The 19,802-nt window shown below is 40.6% G+C and overlaps 1 protein-coding gene across 2 annotated transcripts in view; it reads left to right on the top strand.

Annotated features, from left to right (window-relative positions):
* Positions 1 to 19,573, top strand: part of Anapc10 (anaphase promoting complex subunit 10) — a 52,605-nt gene extending 33,032 nt beyond the window's left edge. The window contains exon 4 of one of the 2 annotated variants that reach the window (XM_063278119.1): positions 18,149 to 19,573. In XM_063278119.1, the coding sequence (XP_063134189.1) occupies positions 18,149 to 18,194 (46 nt within the window). In that variant the 3' untranslated portion in view covers positions 18,195 to 19,573. The remainder of the gene's footprint in view (positions 1 to 18,148) is intronic. The other variant, NM_001108445.1, reaches the window with a different exon arrangement.
* Positions 19,574 to 19,802: the final 229 nt, after the last annotated feature.

Raw genomic sequence — 19,802 nt, 5'->3', positions numbered from 1 at the left:
AACTTAACCCAGAGTAGAACATTCTGCAAGTCCCTGATTTTGGCTTCGCCTCTCTTTTTACTCGTGTTGACTCTGAGCAATGTGTGCTGTTTCTCTAGTATCCTTATGTTAAATAAGGACTATATACGACTCTAGCTCTTGACATACTACTTGAGATTCATGAGAAAAATTAATTAGCCCAGTAAATCATATTACATTTGTTTTTTTTTTTAAAGCGTACATTTTTTTTTTTTTTGGTTCTATTTTTCGGAGCTGGGGACCGAACCCAGGGCCTTGCGCTTCCTAGGCAAGCGCTCTACCACTGAGCTAAATCCCCAACCCCTATTACATTTGTTTTTATTGTCCACTGAGCATTATAAAAATTTTATATATAATTGCCAAATCTCAGAATTTAATCTTGAGGCTTTGTTTTCCTATTTTATGAATTGTTAGAGATGTCACCTACAAAGCATGTCTGAGAAGTAACTGATGCCAGTAGCTTTAGCATTTATTCATGGGTCTGTACAATGTTCCTACAAGAGTTAAAATTCCTATACTTGATTATTCTTTTAAAATAGGGACTGTCTGAAAAGTATGCCGTTTTTGCAATTGTAAATATTCTATACTGACTATAGCACTGCATACGTTTAATTTTATAGAATTGCTAGGATTTTTTTTTCACTGTTAATCTATAGGCATACTTGGTGTAGGAGAACCAACTTACTTAGTCCCCAGTAGGTGGTATAACCATTGTTTTTATACTAAAGATCAGCATATGCACCTAAGTGAGTTTAATAATGGGCCTTAGGAAGCTAGTCTGTAAGTCGAAGAATCTCTGTACTCTGCCAGAACTGGGAATGACACCTTGTTTTAATTGCTAGGAACAAATTTTTGACCTATTTGTGTGTGTGTGTGTGTGTGTGTGTGTGTGTGTGTGTGTGGCGCGCGCATGTGTGTGTAATTCGGTTAGCTTCCATTATGCTTAAGTGGCTGGCTTAATTACTAGACTCAGTTAATATTTTACACATTGTTTCCCTCCTGCAATGTCTCTTGATATTTAAATTTAAAATGTTGCTATGAGGGGATCTGTTTCAGCTTTAGTAAAGAACAAGATTGAAGACAGATTAGTCTAAAGATCTATCTTATGGTCCTACTTCCTGAGTGAACTTTGTCATCTTAGAGACAGTATGATGAAGGGAATCAAGTCAACCTCGGGGAAATCTAGAAAATAATTCTTCTTCTTCCTCCTCCTCTTCTTCCTCCTCCTCCTTCTCCTCCTCCTTCTCCCTTTTTATTTTATTTTATTTTTTTATTTTTTTGAGACAGGGTTCTCTGTGTAAAAGTTCTGGCTATTCTGGAACTCTATTTGTAGACTGTGGTGCCCTCTTACTCACAAAGTTATGCCTGCCCCAGCCTCCAGAGTGCTGGGATTAAGGGTGTGCATCACCACCATCCGACAAAGATTCTTAATAAGCACCTTATTATGGCCCAAAGGTGAGAAATTCTGGTTCTGTATAAGGAAGGCATTTTAGAGAGTTTGAGGAATGTGAAGGAATTTCTCCTTCTCTCCTTGACCGCAGTCTTTAGGACCTACTTCGTGTTTAAGCTCATAAAAGGATGGGACCCTACAAAGGTCATGCTCAGCTAGTTGACAAGATCTTTTTGGGAAACATTAGTCTCATTTATATTTTAAAAACCATTTACTGTCTGGCAGTGGCAGCACATGCCTTCAGTCCCAGCATGGGAGGCAGAGGTGCTAGATCTCCGAGTTCGAGGCCAGCCTGGTCTATAAATCGACAGCTACACAGAGAAGCCCCGTCTCAGAAAACCAAACCAAACACAACACAACACTACCGCCACCACAACAACAATAATTTTATTGTTTCCCTGAGGCCAGTCCATGAGACTTTGAAGCGTGTTCCTGGCTTTGGAGTATCTCCTTTGCACTAAGAGTTGCCTTTTGTTGGGGTGGGGGGAGTTGCTTAAGACAAATTTGGAATTCACATTTGAGAGTTTTCTGTTGACTGAAGTCCATGGCATGGACTTCCCATGACTCACTGCACTTCATTCAACCTGAGGTGCTGTGGTCCTGTGGAACTCAGTGATGTCCCCTGGGTCACAGGGTACTTACCATTGAACTCCAAGTTCTCAACCATGGCTTATGAGAGGAAATCCCGTCTGTTTCATAATCTGCAATCTGGGATTTAAGTATTGTTTTCAGAACAGGACAGAAGGATGAGACCTAAGCCAGAGAAAGGAACAGGCTTCTAGATTGTCTTTGCCACATGCTGTTTGAGGTTTGGAGCCTGTCAGATCAGAATTAGAATCTTGGTATTCTAATGCCTTATTTTGTAATGTACAGGAGTATCTCTGTCCTTTCTTATTTTTAGTATTTACTTTGGAAATGGATATTCATAGTTCCTACCCTGTTCAATAGCTATGAGATTGGAGACGTAGGCTATATTGTGTGGACATCCGCCGTAGACTGAGCAGCAGTGGGCACTCAGTCTCTGCCGTGCTTCTGTTTTCTCCATGGCTGACATGGAGCCCAGTCATGCCGATGGTCTCTACAGCTTCTCCTTTGGATTGTGTCGGCTCTTGCTCTAGCCTTGCTCTCAGTTGGCTGCTGGAGGCTGCACCGAGCTGGGTAAAATGTGCTGTCTGTGTGAAGGCCTGATCAGTGACATTAAGTAGCTTGTTGGGTTCCTGGTACTGCGTGCAGCCTTGAAGTGCCAGGGTTGACTTTTAAGGATCCTTAATATTTGGCACTTTGGACTTTGGCGTTCAGCCCCAACTGCTCGTCTGTTTCTTATGCAGGTACTGGCCCTGTAGGTTTTGGACAGTACAGATTTAATCCACTGAGACCACAGTCGGGAATGCCTGCTTTGTGTGAAGAACAGTCTAGCGATAATCTCTTTCAGTTATGGAGTTATTAACACGAAGTCTGATAGCGCCTGGCCTTATGTGAGAACACGAAGGCTCCTCTGGTAGGAAAATGCTTGCCTTTGAGTTCTGTACTTGCTTCTCTGAGTGTTTTGTGTTATAAAATTTTAGTTTTATTAGTGTCACTTTAAAAATAAAGCTGACTTGGTATAGACAACTTTGGGCTTCACTTCTGAGCACTTGGACTTTCCCTTTTCCTGAATGTACAATTTTTAGTTGGTAACCCAAAATTTATGGCAATAAATAGAGTAAGGGATATACATGGAATTAATTTTTTTGTTTTGTTTTGTTTTCTAGAGAGGGTTTCTCTGTGTAGCCCTGTCTGTTCTGTAACTCCCTATGTGGACCCAGGCTGGCTTTGAATTCACAGAGATCCACCTGCCTCTGCCTCCTGAGAGCTGGGCCTAAAGGTGTGCACCCCCATTGCCTGGTGGAGATTTTCTTTATGTGCGTCTTAACTGTCAAGACATACCTAAGCTAAAAGTTTCAGAAAAGCTCTATCTTAATCACATATTTAATTTTAAAACTTTTCTGCTAAACAGTGTACAAAGCTGTCCTATGCTCAGAGTCATTTTAGCGTTCTGAAGGTGGGTAAGCTGGCAGTCTTTAGAAGTGTTCAGGGCATGCCTCTTTAACATTGTTTTAAAAATTATAAAGCAAAACCAGAGAACAGCTATGACTACTGAAAAATCATTCTTGGAAAGAAATTGATACCTTGGCATCAGAGGCATTAATACAGCTTTTCACGTCCTTGGGGTCTGGAGTAACAAATAGAACTTTTTGCCTTAGAAATTGATGTGTGATAGTTTGTATGTATGTCCATGTGAGCAGGTATGTGGGCGCAAGCATGCGCATTCATATCTGGGTGTGCACTGAGTAGGAAAGGATATGAAAAGTGTAATATTTATTCACTAGTGATAGAAGTTAGAGGGTGACTCAGCCATCAGAGTATCAAAATATCCTTACCTAATTATTCATCTTTAACATGCTCCTCATGAATAATTGAGCATTTTTTTCTAGAATGGTGCTAGATCTTTGCACAGGACAGTGGCAGGTGATAAAGGGTGATCTTATATGGTTTAGGCCCAGTGATGCTTTGAAAGAAGTCTTAATTTTTCCACTTTAGCTATGTAAAACTTGTAGTCTTATTTGATGTACTTACTCATATTGTCTGTCCTATAATAAACAATAAGCATGTTCTCATGTTTTAAAAAATAAAAATAATGCTTGATAATTTAGAGGTTTTGTCACTCTTTGAAGTCTAAGTAAAAGACACTTGTTTTCATATGAAGTTCCAAAGAGGCAGCAGTTCTTCTTTCCTAGGGAAGTCTTGATAAGAACATTGGGAGTTTCATGCATGGTCTCTTCTGCAGTTCTATCAAATAATATATGGTCGACTTGGAACAAATTAAATAGCTATAGGTTGTCAGGATAAAACCTCCTGGGTTGTTATGTTTCTGGGCTCATACTTTACGAATGGGCCCACTTGGATAACCAGTTGGTCCTGTGATTATACTAGAAATACAAATAGAATTCTCTTGACCAGCAATATGGAAATGAAAACCCTAGAAGAAAATGTTAATCTATGACTCCTGGACTGCTGTAATTCAGTCAGCAGGCTGTTGATGGAACAAGGGTCATGGTGGGAGTTAGAAAGGATATGAGGTGCACTGGGAATAAATCAGGCAAAAAATGTTACAGAAAGCATACTTTTTTGAAATTATTTTAACTATCTTGAATCTCCAAAAAGTATTAAAGTAGTGTCTTTGAATTTCTGAAAAAGTAGTATGTTTCTCTCTCTCTCTGTATGTGTGTGGGTGTGGGTGTGCATGTGTATGTGTACATGTTTGGTGTGTGTGTGTGTGTGTGTGTGTGTGTGTGTGTTCTGTATGTTTTTGTCATGCTAGTTACAGTGAGCTCCTTCTTGAAAGGTAAACAAAGTTTTATTTTGAAGCATAGTTAGATAATATGGATCCTTAAATAATGTGAGAAATTGTCCATCGTATCAGTCTCCATTTGTAACACTGTAGCAAAATGAAAACTACTGTGTTTTCTCCTTTTAATAAGACATCCTTTACACAGTCAAAAAAAAAAAAACCCAAAAAACAAAACCACAGTATAATTGGAGTTCCAAAATTATGATAGAAAAAGATTATAATGGAGAGAACTGATGTATATTTCACCTAGAATAAGGAAGACAATGTGTAGTAAGGGATTTTGTGGTTTTACAGCTCAGTGCATGTGTTTGAAAGCTGTTCTCTCAGCAGCGTGGGTGGCAGGTTACGCTACCATATAATGTATTGTAGTTGGCTTTCCGCACTTGTCAGGGTTAGTGTTCAACCATTCGGAAAATTTCCCATTGTTCCAGCATGTGAACCAAGGCTAGTGCTGGACTCCCAATAACTTACGGAAGAAGTTTAATTAGAAAAGTTGGAAATTTCATTACTTTTGATTGTTTTGATACAGTAGTAGATGACATAATATTTTATCTATTATTACACATTTTAAGGCAAAAGGATAAAACAAAATACAAATTTCTATTTACTTTTTAATAGATTTTACAGAAATTTGTGTACAGAATTCTGCCCTTTTTTTGTATTAGCACTCTATTTCCATCTTAAGAGTTTTGCTTTAGATGGACCATAGCTCTTGGCAGCTAGTGCATTTTTAACAAATAATACTGTTTCTAGTAAGAGTTGCAGAGGAAAAAAAAAACTTTGTGTGAGGTCCTTGTAAACTGAACCTTTGGAACATTGCTCTACCCCTCCCCCCAATGCTTCTTTCCTATTTGTGTAATGGTTATAAATTACATCGTTTGAAAAGAATTAAAACATTTTATATTGTTATTTTTGTGCCTAATTTTTGTCTTTACCTGTTATGTTAAAAGTACAAAGAGAAATAAGCAATTGTGGCATTGAACTTCTATTGGGCAGAGCCTCTACAGTGTAAGCCAACAAAACTTGAGAGCTGCCTGCTGTGGCATCTGCAGGATGCTTGTGCAGGCATCAGGGTCGGCCGCTCGCACGGTTTTCTTCCCCTGGAAACGTCTCTTGGAGTAAAGACTTAGTGTTTTCTGGATGTAGCGAACACACTTGCTGGTCCTTGTATTTTCAGTTTGCGAGTGCTTCTGTTTATAGGTCAAGTTGTGTCACAAATGCATGTTATATTACTGTCACCAACACATTAAAGAGTATAGATAAGGAGTATATGTATATATATATGTAGAGATGTAGTAAAATAGCGCAGTTTGAAATGACCTTCGAAAGGATTAGGGGTGAAAAATGATGAGCTCTTGTAGAAGATGCATGGAGAAAAGTGATTGAATGTTAGCTTTCACCTTTTAAATATATCCACTATAAAGTGAATACATATAATAATATCTTAAATATCCTATATTTTGCTTAAAATTCAGATTCTTAAATATTTTTATTTCTGGCAATATTTTTAGCTGACTCTAAACCAATTCTACGACCCTTTATTACAGTTCTTGTTATGGTGACCCCCAACCATAAGATGACTTTGTTATGACTTCCTAACTGTAATTTTGCTGTGGTTATGGGTCATAAATATCTGATATACAGTATATCTGATTTGCAACCCCCAAAGGGGTTAGGACCCACATATGGACCCAAAGAGTGATTTTTATACTAAGAGTAATTTTCATCTCTCAGCTTCTCCACTTCGTCTGTTTGTAAACCTATGTTACTCTTAGAGTTGTGTCACATTCGGACAGCAGATTGGCCAGATCGAATCCCCCATGGAGTCAGACCTCCCGCTCGGGCGCAGAGCAGTGTGAGGTGATAGGGAATTCAGTTTTGAAGTGCGGGAGCCGTAGGGTCATAAGGGTATCATTTGTTTTGTTTTGTTTTCTTAGAAACTTTCCGCTGTAGACGTTAATAAAAGAGTAAACCTGAGTTAACATTTCACTCTCTTCTTATAAAGATCATTTTAGGCTCACTTGTCTTTGTTTCTTGATCAGTTAAAATGCACTTTTGCATTTCATGATAGCTGTGTGTACCTTTTAATTATTAATTCAGAACAAGATTACTATATTTCAGGGCAGGCTGTTGCACTTTAGTAGTAAGTCTGCTGGGCAATGATGCTCTTTACTCTCCCATGTGCTACACTCAGTCTCTTACTTAGTAGTTGCCATAAGTTTTCTTTTTTTCAGTCCAGAGGATGGAAGAGATCGCTATGTAAATAAAGTGTCTCCCACATAAGGCTTCTGGGAGAATAGACTACATCTTTAACAGGTAGTTTTCTAAGGGCCTCAGGGGTCTGAATTTCGTGACTGCCACGAAGCCTAATTGCTCACAGGGCATCCTGGCGCACTGCCATTTCTCCACTGCGCTTTGGTTGGTGCTGGTGAATAGAACAAAAATGCCCTTGCTTTTTCAGCATAGTTGGTAGTGGTTGCAGTTTTAGGAAACAAGTTAACATTTTCCTCCAAGTGATGGCAGTTCACAAGAGGAAGTCAAATGATATCTAAGATGTAGGTAGTAGCCTTAGTCCAGTGATTTCAGATGTATATAAAGCAGTTTGCTGTGTCTCACGTCAGTGTACTCTTTGATATTATCACTTTATTCTTAACCAGATAACCTACATTGGTGTAGCCCTCGATGGCAGGCTCTCTTCTGGATGTTTTAAGCTTTCATAGTTTTATGAACATTGGTTATATGAATTATAGGGCCAGTTGAAATCAGAGATGTTATAAGCAGATTGTGCTGGCACAGAGGGGGTTGGGCTACTTCAGTAGTCACTGAGGCTACTCTGAGATGTTTAGGACTGTATAATTTGTTCTCACTGCCCTGACCTATCCGTGTGCACCTTGTGAAACTTACATGATCGAATTACCTCTTTCTCCCAGTCTCCTTCAAAGTTCTGACTTTTTATAGCCTGGGTAGGATTATGGGGTTTTTAAATTTTTGTTTCTTTAAGATTTATTTATTTTATGTGTAGGATTGCTCTGTTTTCATGCACAACAGAAGAGGAAATCAGATTCTATTACAGAGCTACCATGTAGGTGCTGGGATTTGAACTCAGGACTTCTAGAAGAGCAGCCAGTGCTCTTAACTGCTGAACCATCTCTCAGCCACAGATTATGGCCTTTGAGTTCATTTTTATTTATCTTCTGAATGTGTTGTCTTATTCTTATCTCAGAAAGACACAGTTGAATGTTATTTTCTTTCTCTTGTGATGTTCAAAAGTTTGGAGGTAAAAGTACTTTCAAGTCATGACTTTTGGGACAGGGAGATGACTCAGTAGATAAACTGTCTCAAAAGCATGAGGATCTAAGTTTAGATCCCCAGCATCCTGTAAAAGTCGGGTATTTTTGGAACCTTGATGCTGGTGGCAGGGGGAATTGGGGGGAATGGGGGGAATGGGGCTCACTGGCCAGCTAACGGGTCTGGCTTAGTTGGCATTGCAGCCAGGAAGACACTGTCTCAAAAGTGAGGCAGGGCGGCAATCACAGAGGATCTGGTTTCAGGTCTCTGCACTCAGCTTACAACCATTTGCGACTCCAGTTCAGGAGACTCAGTGCTCTCTTCAGGCATCTTTAGGCACCAGGCACCCATGTGGTACATATACATAAAGGAAAAACACACATTCACACATATAAAAATGAATTACAAAGAATATGTTGAGGGCAATGGAGTGAGACACCGACATCTGTCTGTCATCCACATGTGTACATATCCACACACATGCATACAACACGTACACTCACACTTGAACACACACAGGCGCGCGCGCACGTGCGCGCACACACGCACACACACACACACACACACACACACACACACACACACACAGAGTAAATAAGCAGGTGAATAAATAAATTCTGGCTTCTAACCTTTACCGAATGGATGACCTTGAGACTGATTGTGCAACTGATTTGAACTACAAGATTTTCAGCTATGAGTGAAGACACTGAACGAAGATGACTGAATCAGGTGTATGGCATGCTGACAGCTCTGAATGGCTTTACAAGCATCACGTAGACACCAGCCTGGAAATTAGATCAGTGCATGTCCCAGCCACCATCAGAGAAGCTTCCTCCTCCAGTAGATGGAACAAATACAGAGACCAACAACTAGACAGTGTGCAGAGTGAGACCTTGGAACACTCAGTTCTGAATAAGATGTCTGCATCAAATCCCTCCCCTCGTGGCTCAGGGAACTCTGCTAAAGTGGAACCAGAAAGATTCTAGGAACCAGTGGGGATGAAAAACACCAAGGAATCAAGGCCTTCTAGCTACAGCCATCAGACACACATGGGAACTCAGACTGGCTGCGTGCACGGGACCTTAATTGGTCCAAGCCAGATAGGGATCCAGTGCTGAAAGTGGAAATGGACACAAGCCCCACCTCTCCCATACCATCCCACCCCAAAAAACCCCAGAGGCTATCTTTAATTACGTGCAAAAGAAAAGTTCGTTTTCTACAGTGGCATCTTATTGGGTATACAAACCACTCTTAAGAACAAGCTCCATGCCCAGTAGCACACGGACCAACACAAAATGAATCTAATGGTGTTTGGGGAGTTGCTTGTTTGTTTGTTGGTCTATCTCATAATTAATGCTTTGGCTGGGTCCTTTTTTCTTTTGTAATCTTACAAATCTTTTGCTTATACATTATAGTTTCTGATTTTGTTTTTATGAGACTTTTTGATATGTAAATTTGTGTGTCTCTGTGTATGTGTTTAATGTGCTTTTTCTTTGGCTCTTTTTTCTGTTGTTTGTTTTGTTCTATTCTGGTTTGTTTTGCTTTAGAGGCCCTTTTTTAATGAGGAAGAGCAAGAAAGGGGGATTTGGGGAGGTAGGAGAGGATCTAGGAGGTGTTGGGGGAGGAGAAACCATAACCAGAATATATTGTATGGAAAAATTTTATTTTTAATTAAAAAAGAAAAGCATCCTATAATAAGCTTTGTCATATAAGTTCATGAAACAAAGTATTTCAGCAACATGTAATTATTGCATATAAATGTATTTCTTTGAGTTGATAAGGATCCAAGAGACCTGGCTTGGCATTGTCTGCTGGTGTTGAATTCCTGTTTACCCTAACACTGGAAATAGTATCTTGATGCCATGGACCTTTTGTAAATAAAGTGAAGATTAACATGTGTGAGATGGCTCAGTAATTAGGAGCACTGGCTGATCTTCAGAGGACCTGAATTCGATTCCCAGCACCTATATCACAGTCTACAACCTTCTGTAACTCCAGTTGCAGGGGATCTAACACCCTCTTCTGGCTTTTGTGGACACCAGGCGTGCACGTGCTACACAGACATCCACTCAGACAAAATACCCATACATTTAAATAAAGTAAAGTTAATTAAAATAAACACTACCTTGTGGAGTAGCTGCAGGGTTGAACTGTCAGTCCACATACATTTTAAAGGAATGCCTAGTAGAGTAAGAACCCCAGAGTAGAAAATCATAAGTTGAGAAAACTTTAATGTGGTCAGCCTTGATTGATGGACGTCTGTCTTACTCAGCCCCAGGTCATCCCCACTGTCTTTTCCCTCAGTCTCTTTCAGATGTCCCCATGTCCATAATGTGTGTTTGTATTGTAGCATCACATCGATAATCCTCAATCAGAATTTAGCTCAGCATTGCAACTTTTTTTCTCATATAGATCTCTTCATTTTTCTGGCGTAGTTTTTTTTTTTTTTTTTTGTGATTTTAACTGAAGCTATGAACATTTCATTATTGTGGACACATATATGTTCAATGCTTAAATTTCATTTTGAGGCATTATCTTGTTTTCCTTGAAATTAATAGTCTCCTTTTCCTGCCCTAACTTTCAAAATGTTACTTGTGAGTGCATCTGTAGCTTCTCTGACAGCTCAAAAAGTGTCCCTTGAAGAATCCGTGCCTAGTGTCTTAATTTCCTGTCTTTTTCCTGTGTTCTTCCCCTCCTGAACCATCAGCTCAGCGGTTATTTCAGTGTCTGTGTAAGGGAGTAGCTAACAAGGGATCTATCACCAGGGCTTTGTGCCCCACTCATACGGAAGATGGGTCCCTGTAAGGTGGCTGTATGCAAAAGGTACCATGGAAGTGCACATGGCAGAAGTTTAAAAGAGAGGATTGGTCAGGGCACTAGAGAGCACGGAGTCTGCAATCTAGGAACATTAGCTCAACGCAGCTAGCTCTCATAGCCAGCCTTATGACTGAGTTAACTACAGAAGTAGCCAATGCCCTTCCTCTCAGATGTTATGAATTCAGATAGGCCTCTTGTCCAGGACTTGAAGGAGCTGCAGGAAAAAGGTGATTGATCGCAAGCTGGGGTGTTACCCAGGTGAAGCAGATGGCCAGGGCCTATGCAGATCTCCTGTGGACCCACTGGACTTTAGTATAAAAGGTAACTGCAGCCTCACTTCTGCTCTCCTCTTTCCCTCAGTGGAGGTACTTGGGTGTCAGCAGGGGTCTCAGTGTGTACCACCACCACACTGTACTCTTGATCACTTGGCAACAGTTACTTGTCTGCTTCTTGTATGAAATGAAATCCTCTTTTTGGCCCTGGCTGGTCTAGAACTCCTAAGCCTGTGTAGTAGTCATCACACCCAGCTTGCTAGTAGACGGAAGCATGGGCATAGACCATTGAGCCTGACTTATTCCCTACTTTTCCCTTGGAAGTGTCTCTTGATACAACTTAATGAAAAAGTGTGGAGAAGGAAATCCTGAAAACGAGCTGTGGATTGCCCTACGTTATCACGGTACAGGGCCATACAGGTGTTCATGAGAGCGTTTCTCTCAGATCTGACCACGGATCTGATCTGTGGCTGATGAGTACTGGCCCAGCACTGCTGTCTAGAATCAATTGCCGCGTTTCTTCTGAAGGTCCACCTCTCACGTTTGACTTCCTGCCAGAGACTGAGCACAGCGGGGTGCTAAAGGGGGCGTCTCTGGCCATTTTACTGTAATCGCACTGTAGCTTACTACACATTCAGACAGCCTGACAAGCAGCCAGCCTGCTCTCGTCTGGGGTCAGGCCAACATCAGCCTCTGGCAGGTCTTTCTGCCTCCCCAGGCTCCTGCCTCAGTTTCTCATCGACCCTTCTCCATTGCTTTTCTTGAATTTAAATCCAGATTCTGTGTCAGCTTTTCAGATGTGCGTAGCTATCTTACCTATTTTGCCTCCAGTGTCTTCTGAGGAATTTTTGTCACCTCCTCTTTTCACAGATTCTTATTTCTGGATCCCAGGTCCTCATCTTCCTTGCTTTGCTTCCCTTTGGGTGGAATCCATCCTCCACATGGGAGGTAAATCACTGAGACCTTGCATGGCCGAAGACTTTATTTTAATCTCACCCTTGAGGGATGATTTGGCTGGGTATGGAATTCTAGTTTGGAAGTGATTTCCCCTCATTATTTTAAACACATTCTCCATCACCTCATAGTTTTCGGTGTAAACGTTGAGAAATACAATGCCACTTTTGATTTCTGACACTTTGTGTGTGACCTATTTTCTCTCTAGAAGCTTTTATAGTTTTGTAATCCTTGATGCTTTGAGCTCTCTTTGGTGCTTTGCCTTGTCATCGTGTTAGATCCCTGTCAATGTGGGACGTCTGTCCTGTAGTCCTATGACGTGCTCGTGGGCTTTGATAATTTCCTGTTTTGTTTTCTCTTCTCTCAAGGAATCAGGCTGATGTGCTTAACTGTGATGCTTTGTGCATTGGTCCCATTTTCTTATTTCCCTTTCTTTTCCAGGCAATTATTTTAACTTCTGTTTCTTAAAGAACTTTTAGTTTTCATGTGTGTGTTTTCAGTTTCGAAGGCTTCTTTCTGTTCTTTGATTTAAGAGAATAGCAGTCTGTTCTTGTTTCATGGATATGTTGTGTTACTAGAGACATTTCTTGTGTTCTCTTCAGTGCCTCTGATGGAAATTCTCCTTTTGTTGAAATTCTCAAGATGAACTGGATGCTACCCTCTTGGGTTTAGGTGTTGTTCCTTCTTGGAATCCAAGTCTAAATAGACAGGTTTTAGGTGCCTCACCACCCAGTCCCCATAGTGTTTCGCCTCTTAGTCTTGGCACGCCAGTTTTAATTTGTCCTGCATGTGGCAGGGTAGCCACATTGCGCAGGTTGTAGGCCTTAGAGCCACAGCGGCAGCACAACATGTGTCTTATTGCAACACTTTCTAAAGGATGACTTTCCTTTCGTTGTATTGCTTCTGCAAGGCCAAAGAGTGGGAATTCTCTCTTTGTTTTGCTTGTTTTTCTATTTCATTTTCTGTTTTGTTTATTTGTTCACATGCTGGGAGATCGCTGACTTTGCACTTAGGATAGAGGTTATCGCTCAGTATTGACAGGCCTTTGCTCGTGCTCTCTTTAGGAGATGCAGAATGCTCACCTTATTTAAACTGCATCTGCATGCCTCTCCGTGCTTCTGCTTTGCTTTTGTGTGTTCTCTTTTTCTCCTGTACTGCTTTTAGTATTTGATACACTTGAAAATCACATGTTCAGATAGTTTTATCTTCCCCAACTAGAGTACTAACTGCTTGCATTTGTTTTTATTTTTATTCAATATAGTTCAACCAATTAGAATAGTGCCCAGCATAAAGTGATCAGTCATTCAGTAAGAATCTGTTAATTGAGGATATTAACCTGACGTTATCTGTAGGTCTTTCCTTATGGATTTCCCATTTTGCCCCAAAATTAATCTTTATCTGACCCGGGTACCTGGCAGGATCTGTAGGCAGATACTAGCTGAGCAAGACAAAGGAGGGGCTTACCATTGGGTAGTACAGTGCCGCCATCTTTTCCTGTTTTGTTAACTCTAGAAGTCCACCTTGTGTGGTTGTCCAAAACAAAAACTTTATTTACTGCTCTGTAAGCGTAGGAAAGGAACCTGGTCAACAAGGAGCCGGTGAGAATTTAGGTCGCTGTTCTCGTGTAGACTTCTGGCCAGAACTGTCTCCACTTTAGTTCAGTTACCTTGCTTCCTGTTGGTCTGTAGTCCTCTTGCCTCTCATTCATCCCCATCTCTCTCCATGTTGTGCAGTGAGCACAGTGCATGGGACTGAACTGGGAAGCAGTCGTCTGGCTGAGCGCTCTGTTTTATCTGCTTGTTCATCCCTTGCTTTTATGGATGTCTGTGTCTCCCCCGATGCCTCGGTTGCTGTCTTTTGACTCTGGGAACAAGAGGAAAGGGCGTATATTCTGAACTCTTTTTCAGAGGACTTGCAGGTCGTAGTCAGTGCTGTTTGTATGAAGACTCGTGGTTACATGTATTTCCTGAGCAAAAGAACACAAAGCAGAAGAACTCAGCCATCGCTTTTTCTTTTTTCTTTTTTCTTTTTTCTTTTTTCTTTTTCCAGAGCTGAGGACTGAACCCAGGCCTTGCGCTTGCTAGGCAAGCGCTCGCTTTTTCTTAATACATTTCAAATTGTTCCTCCTCCTGCATATAGTAGGCGTACAGTTGTTGCCTGAGTGAATGGATTTTCAAGTAGAGGGGATCCTTGTGCTGCACACTGACTGCAAAGAGAGTAGAAGCACTTGGTTCTTGTTTGTTTTGTTTGTTTATTTATTTATGTTTTCTAGTGACAGAGAGATTTACAGAAAGGCGTAGACCCAATAATAATGTGAAGCTTAGCATTCGTGGGCACTGGAAGGTATCTGTAAGGAACATAGTTACGTTGACCTCAGAACTAGGTTTCTGAAGATACATTAACTCAGTATCCTGGTAGTTGCTCCCTGATAACCCTAAAAGGAAAATTAGTTTTAGGGGACAAAGGCTTTATGTGACAGATGAAAAAAATCCCTGGAGTCATTTTTATTTTTCTACAAACATAAAAGTAATTCCCAAAAGGTGTCTGACTCCTCCAACATGTTTTAACGTTTTATTTTAATTTTATTTAAGTGTATGGGGGGTTTGCCTATGTGTATGCCTGTGCACCACCAGAATGCAGTACTTGTATAGGCAAGAAGATCCCCAAGAATTGGAGTTACAGATGTTTGTAAGCCTCCATGTGGGTGCTGGGAATTGAACCCCAATCTCCTGGAAGAGTAGCCAGTGCTGTTAACCACTGAACGAACCATCTTTTCAGCCCCAACCTTGACCCATTCTCAATGATGTATAGTTAGTGTCTCTTGATCTTTGCAGGTTTCAGAATCTGCCCCTAGCTAGTGTAAAATTCTTTGATCAGTGTTCTGGATGGCGTGGTTCAGTTACTGCAGCCAAACACTGCCAAGGTTTGTGTGAGAAGGTGTTATGGTGAGAAACTTAGGAAAGTGTTTTCAGATTGATACTTTTTCCAAGGGACTGGCTGCAAGCAGCACTTAGAAAGTCGTTAGTGGCTGTAGCGAGAGTAGGTGAGGAGTGGGCATGACTGCTTACCTGTAGCAGTTCTCCGTCTGTCTTCTTTCTGGTCAGTCTATCATGACATGGGTTAGTGTACACTGCCCTTTCATCAAAGGCCTGGGATGCAGAAATGGCAGTGGGAAACTCAATAGTTTCTGGAAGCCTGTGGGACCTCACTGAGCATGTCTGTCACATGGTGATCAGGGGACATGGTCATGCAGAAATAAAAAGTCTGGGTCATTTTAAGATTAAAAGTTTTTCTTGGGGGTTGGGGATTTGGCTCAGTGGTAGAGCGCTTGCCTAGGAAGCACAAGGCCCTGGGTCCCCAGCTCCAAAAAAAAAAGGGGGGGGGGGGTTGGGGATTTAGCTCAGTGGTAGAGTGCTTGCCTAGCAAGCGCAAGGCCCTGGGTTCGGCCCCCAGCTCCTAAAAAAAGAAAAGAAAAAAAAATTTAAAAGTTTTTCTTTTCTTGTTGTTTTTAATACTAATAAAAAAATCTACATGCTGAAGTGGAAAGCTTACTGAATTTTCACAGAGAATGCTCATTATAACAATAACCAGTTAGAGAACATTCCTAAGAAATCCTTGACATGCTTTGCGAAGGCTGAAGCCTACTATAGTTCCTGCCTTCATTAAAGATGCTTTTGTTTGCTTATAGAGAAAGAATGTTATATATAGTCTTGTGCATAAGTTCTGCTTCATCATGTTCATGATCATCCTTGATATAGATGAGTATAGATTGTTCCTACTTGCAGCTGTATAATATTCTGTACTGTGCAAGTACTACTGTTTGTTTATTTGACTATTAGTGTGTATTCAAACAATTATATTGTGTTTCTATGAGCATTTTACTATATTGAACTTATCCTTGAAATTAGAGATCCGCCTGCCTCTGCCTCCCACGTTATGGGATTAATAGTGTGTGCCACCATACTGAGCAAATATATAGCTGTTTATAGGAGTGTTATCTGTGTATTCTTTGGACAGATATATATCAGCTCAGCTTAAGGTTTACTTTTCTTCTTGTCAGTTTCATCCATGTATAGTGAATTTTAATTATTTTTATCTTTCATCATTGATTCCCCCTTCCCTCCTGTTGAAAATTCTTCTCAACACATCCATGTTACTTTCATGTCTGCCTTGATTTTTTTTTAATAATTTGCCTCTTTAATTATGGTTGCTTTTATGAGCATGGACAAGAGGTTATTTATAGAGTAAGGATAATTCATTAGAGCTACACAACTAAGGAAAATCATACTCTACCACTAACTGCCAGCAGTTCTTCATGGAGGGTTGGGGTCTGATGGTTTCCTCTCCTGCTCATGGAATGTGTACAGCTTAGTCTTGTGTTGGTAGCTATAGCTGCCATGAGTTCATGAGTACATTAGCTGGGTCATGGCCATGGGACTGCATAGTAATCTCGCATACTCTCGATCTTTTAACATCTTTTCTGTATCTTTTCTGAGCTGTCCTTTGAACCATGGAGGGATGAGGTAGACATCCCATTGATGGGTCAGCATATCGTTGTCACTTATTTGTGGCTTTTTGACCAGTTGTGAGTCTCTGAATTAGCTGCTGCCTATTGTAGTAAGAAACTTCTCTGACCAGGGCCTCTGAGCAGCCCCAGCCTATGCGTGTGAACAACTGTTAGATAACAGCTGGATTGTGTTCCTTTAGCACAGCAACAGTCATAGGTTTAATATTAGGCCTGGGATCGTCCAAGTTTACACTGATAGCCACAAGTTCCCTCTTGTAGGCTGGGCCTTAAATCTAGTCAAAAAGCAGTTGGTTATCCCTGGAGGTGTATTTCTTTTTTAAAGTTGTTGTTGGTTGGCATTGTGTACATGTATAGTATGTGTGTGTATGCATGAGCACACATGCACCAGATGGCGATGTCAGATGTCTTCTCTGAGTCTGCTCTGCTCTTCTTCTTTTTTGAGACAGGGTTTCCCTGAACCTGAACCTGGAGTTTCTTGTTTTGACTTTGGCTTGCCAGGGAGCTCCATCTCAAGCCCTTAGCACTGGGTTGTAAGATGCCTGGCTGTTGTGGGTGTGGAGAATCTGGACTGTACTATGGGATTGGCAACAATCTATAGGGACAGAGCTATAGGGACTGTAACACTCCCAGGAGACACAGGCAACTCCTGGAGACAAAAGGGAGAGTGGAAAAGGTCCCTAAAAGAGGCCCCTTGAGAAAAGGAGCTGTTCCCTTTTCTCTTTTAGGTTACATCTAATATTTTGAAAGAAAAAGAATTCTGAGCCAGGAAAGAGCTCCTGAACTGGAAAGCACTGAGAACTGTAGTAACCTACAATGTAACCTACAATGTCTCACCCAGAAAGGGGGACAGCCACATAGGAATGGTATGGGGCTACAGAAGTGGCAGTTCTTTTAAAAGTTTTATTTGGAACAGGATAAAGACAGGACAGCAAATAGAACAATGGTGTTAGTGGCTTGAATTTCAGTGACTTTTGGTTCAAGATTATGAATCTCCAGCAATCTGTAAAATGGCCTAAATATACTTCTATCATTTTGTACCATGTATTTCTGCAAAGTGAAAGTTTCAGCATTCATGATTATAAAGTCAAAATATCAATCAACTAAAAATATTGACAATGTCTATATCTTACACTCTCAAATAACTCCATCTTTAATAAACTATAAAATTATATGTATACCAAAGAATTATTTTAAAATCAGTTTTTTATCAGATTTAGTATTAATAAATGCCTTATATATCTATCTTATCTGTACGCTCAGGGTCACATAAGGGTTCATAAGTTTAAGAGGCCATGGGTTAGGAGGTCAAGTAAGGTACTTAGTATTGTTATTATCTCAGTGAGCAGAATTTTAGGTATAATTTTTTAATTCATTCATTATAAACTTATTCATAGAATGAAAACATAATTGAATTTCTTTTTTCTTGTCAGCAACTCGAATTGGTGGAGCCAAGTGGCTGGATTCACGTTCCTTTAACTGACAACCATAAGAAGCCAACGCGCACATTCATGATACAGATTGCTGTTCTGGCCAATCACCAGAACGGAAGGGATACCCACATGAGACAGATTAAAATATACACGCCAGTGGAAGAGAGCTCCATTGGGAAATTCCCTAGATGCACCACCATCGATTTCATGATGTATCGTTCAATACGGTGACTTCCAAATGTACAGAAGGGAACGGACATTTGGTTTATCCTATCATCACATAGTACATCAAGTATCTTTGGTGAAAAAGCATGTTACTTTGTAATTTTACATACATTTAAAAATAATTTAGATAAATAACTTTTAGGTCATGTCTTTTTTATATAATAAAGCTCATTTATTTTATGTTGCTAAAAATGAATTTGAAGCCAATTTTTACATTTTTCTTTATATTAAAAGAAAACTAATTAAACTGAAATTTTCAAGATGTATAAAGTATTTTTTTACCAGCATGGTAGTTATTTCACAGAATGGTTGTTGGACATTGGGAACAAAACTGTTTTCCTAGTGTCTGTGTAACTTTCAATGACAGTGATGACGTGGAAAGTTAAAGGTACTTTGGAAAATTAGCTGAATGGTGTTTTCTGGGGCAAACACATGAAGGGAGTGTTTTCCTGAAGCAGACACAGGAGAAGACTAAGGCACGTGTGAGGGAACATTTGACTGAAGCGGACACAGGTCTGTTCTGCTAAAGCAAGCATGTGAAACGACATGTCATGAAGGTTTCTTCTTTGCTAACGACATGCATGGATTGGCCCACCTTACATTGGACAGTTGAGCTGCATTTGTTGGGACTCCATAGAGAGAAACGCACCAAAAAACTTGTGGTGTGCTGCAGCTTCTTATGGCTTCCTGCTGCTTCTGCAGACTGATTGGCAGAGCGTTGTCAGCTGATACAGACTCACTCCTGCTCCGAGACAGACTGAACCTTGCTGCAGTAAGGCTCATGCTGAGGCAAAGACCCTTGGAAGACCCGTGGTAGAGCCGAGAAGTTTTTCTACTGTTCTTGTCGTGCTGAGTCTGAGGCCTGACTGTCTCTGCCAGGTAGTGCCATGGCTGCTGACTCCTGCTTGCTGTCCCGACCCTATCGAGCTGCCGCTACTGACTGCTGTGAACTGAACTGCTGATTTCCTGACAGTGCAGATGGGAGGGGCCCCAAAGAACCATTTCTAAAGAACCATTTCTTAAACAGGTCCACTTTCCCGGATCCTTTCCTTTCCACCACGTCTGGCTTGAAGGAAGGTTACAGCATTTAAGAACCCTCATTTAAAAAATGTTTGAAAAATATTAAAGTTAAACATTGATTAATTTTTTAGAGGAAATTAAAGTTTGTTTTTCATATCAAAATAAACTGGTACTAGAGTCTGTTATGATTCCATCTGTTTCTGTTTTCTGGCCTGTTTCCTGTGATCTATGGAGGCAGAGGCATGAGGATTTTGAGTTCTAGTCTAGCTTGGACTATACAGGAAGACCCTGTCTTAGAGAGACTGGGAGCTTTTTAGAAGGGGAGAAGCCAGTCTAATTTGGAGAATATAATTGTCTTACCTTTTCTCTTCCATGAAATATTTGTAACCCTAGGAATTGTCTATATTTT

This window comes from Rattus norvegicus, chromosome 19, assembly GCF_036323735.1.
Source record: "Rattus norvegicus strain BN/NHsdMcwi chromosome 19, GRCr8, whole genome shotgun sequence".
Taxonomy (NCBI): domain Eukaryota; kingdom Metazoa; phylum Chordata; class Mammalia; order Rodentia; family Muridae; genus Rattus; species Rattus norvegicus.
This window is presented reverse-complemented; position numbering and strand designations above follow the sequence as displayed.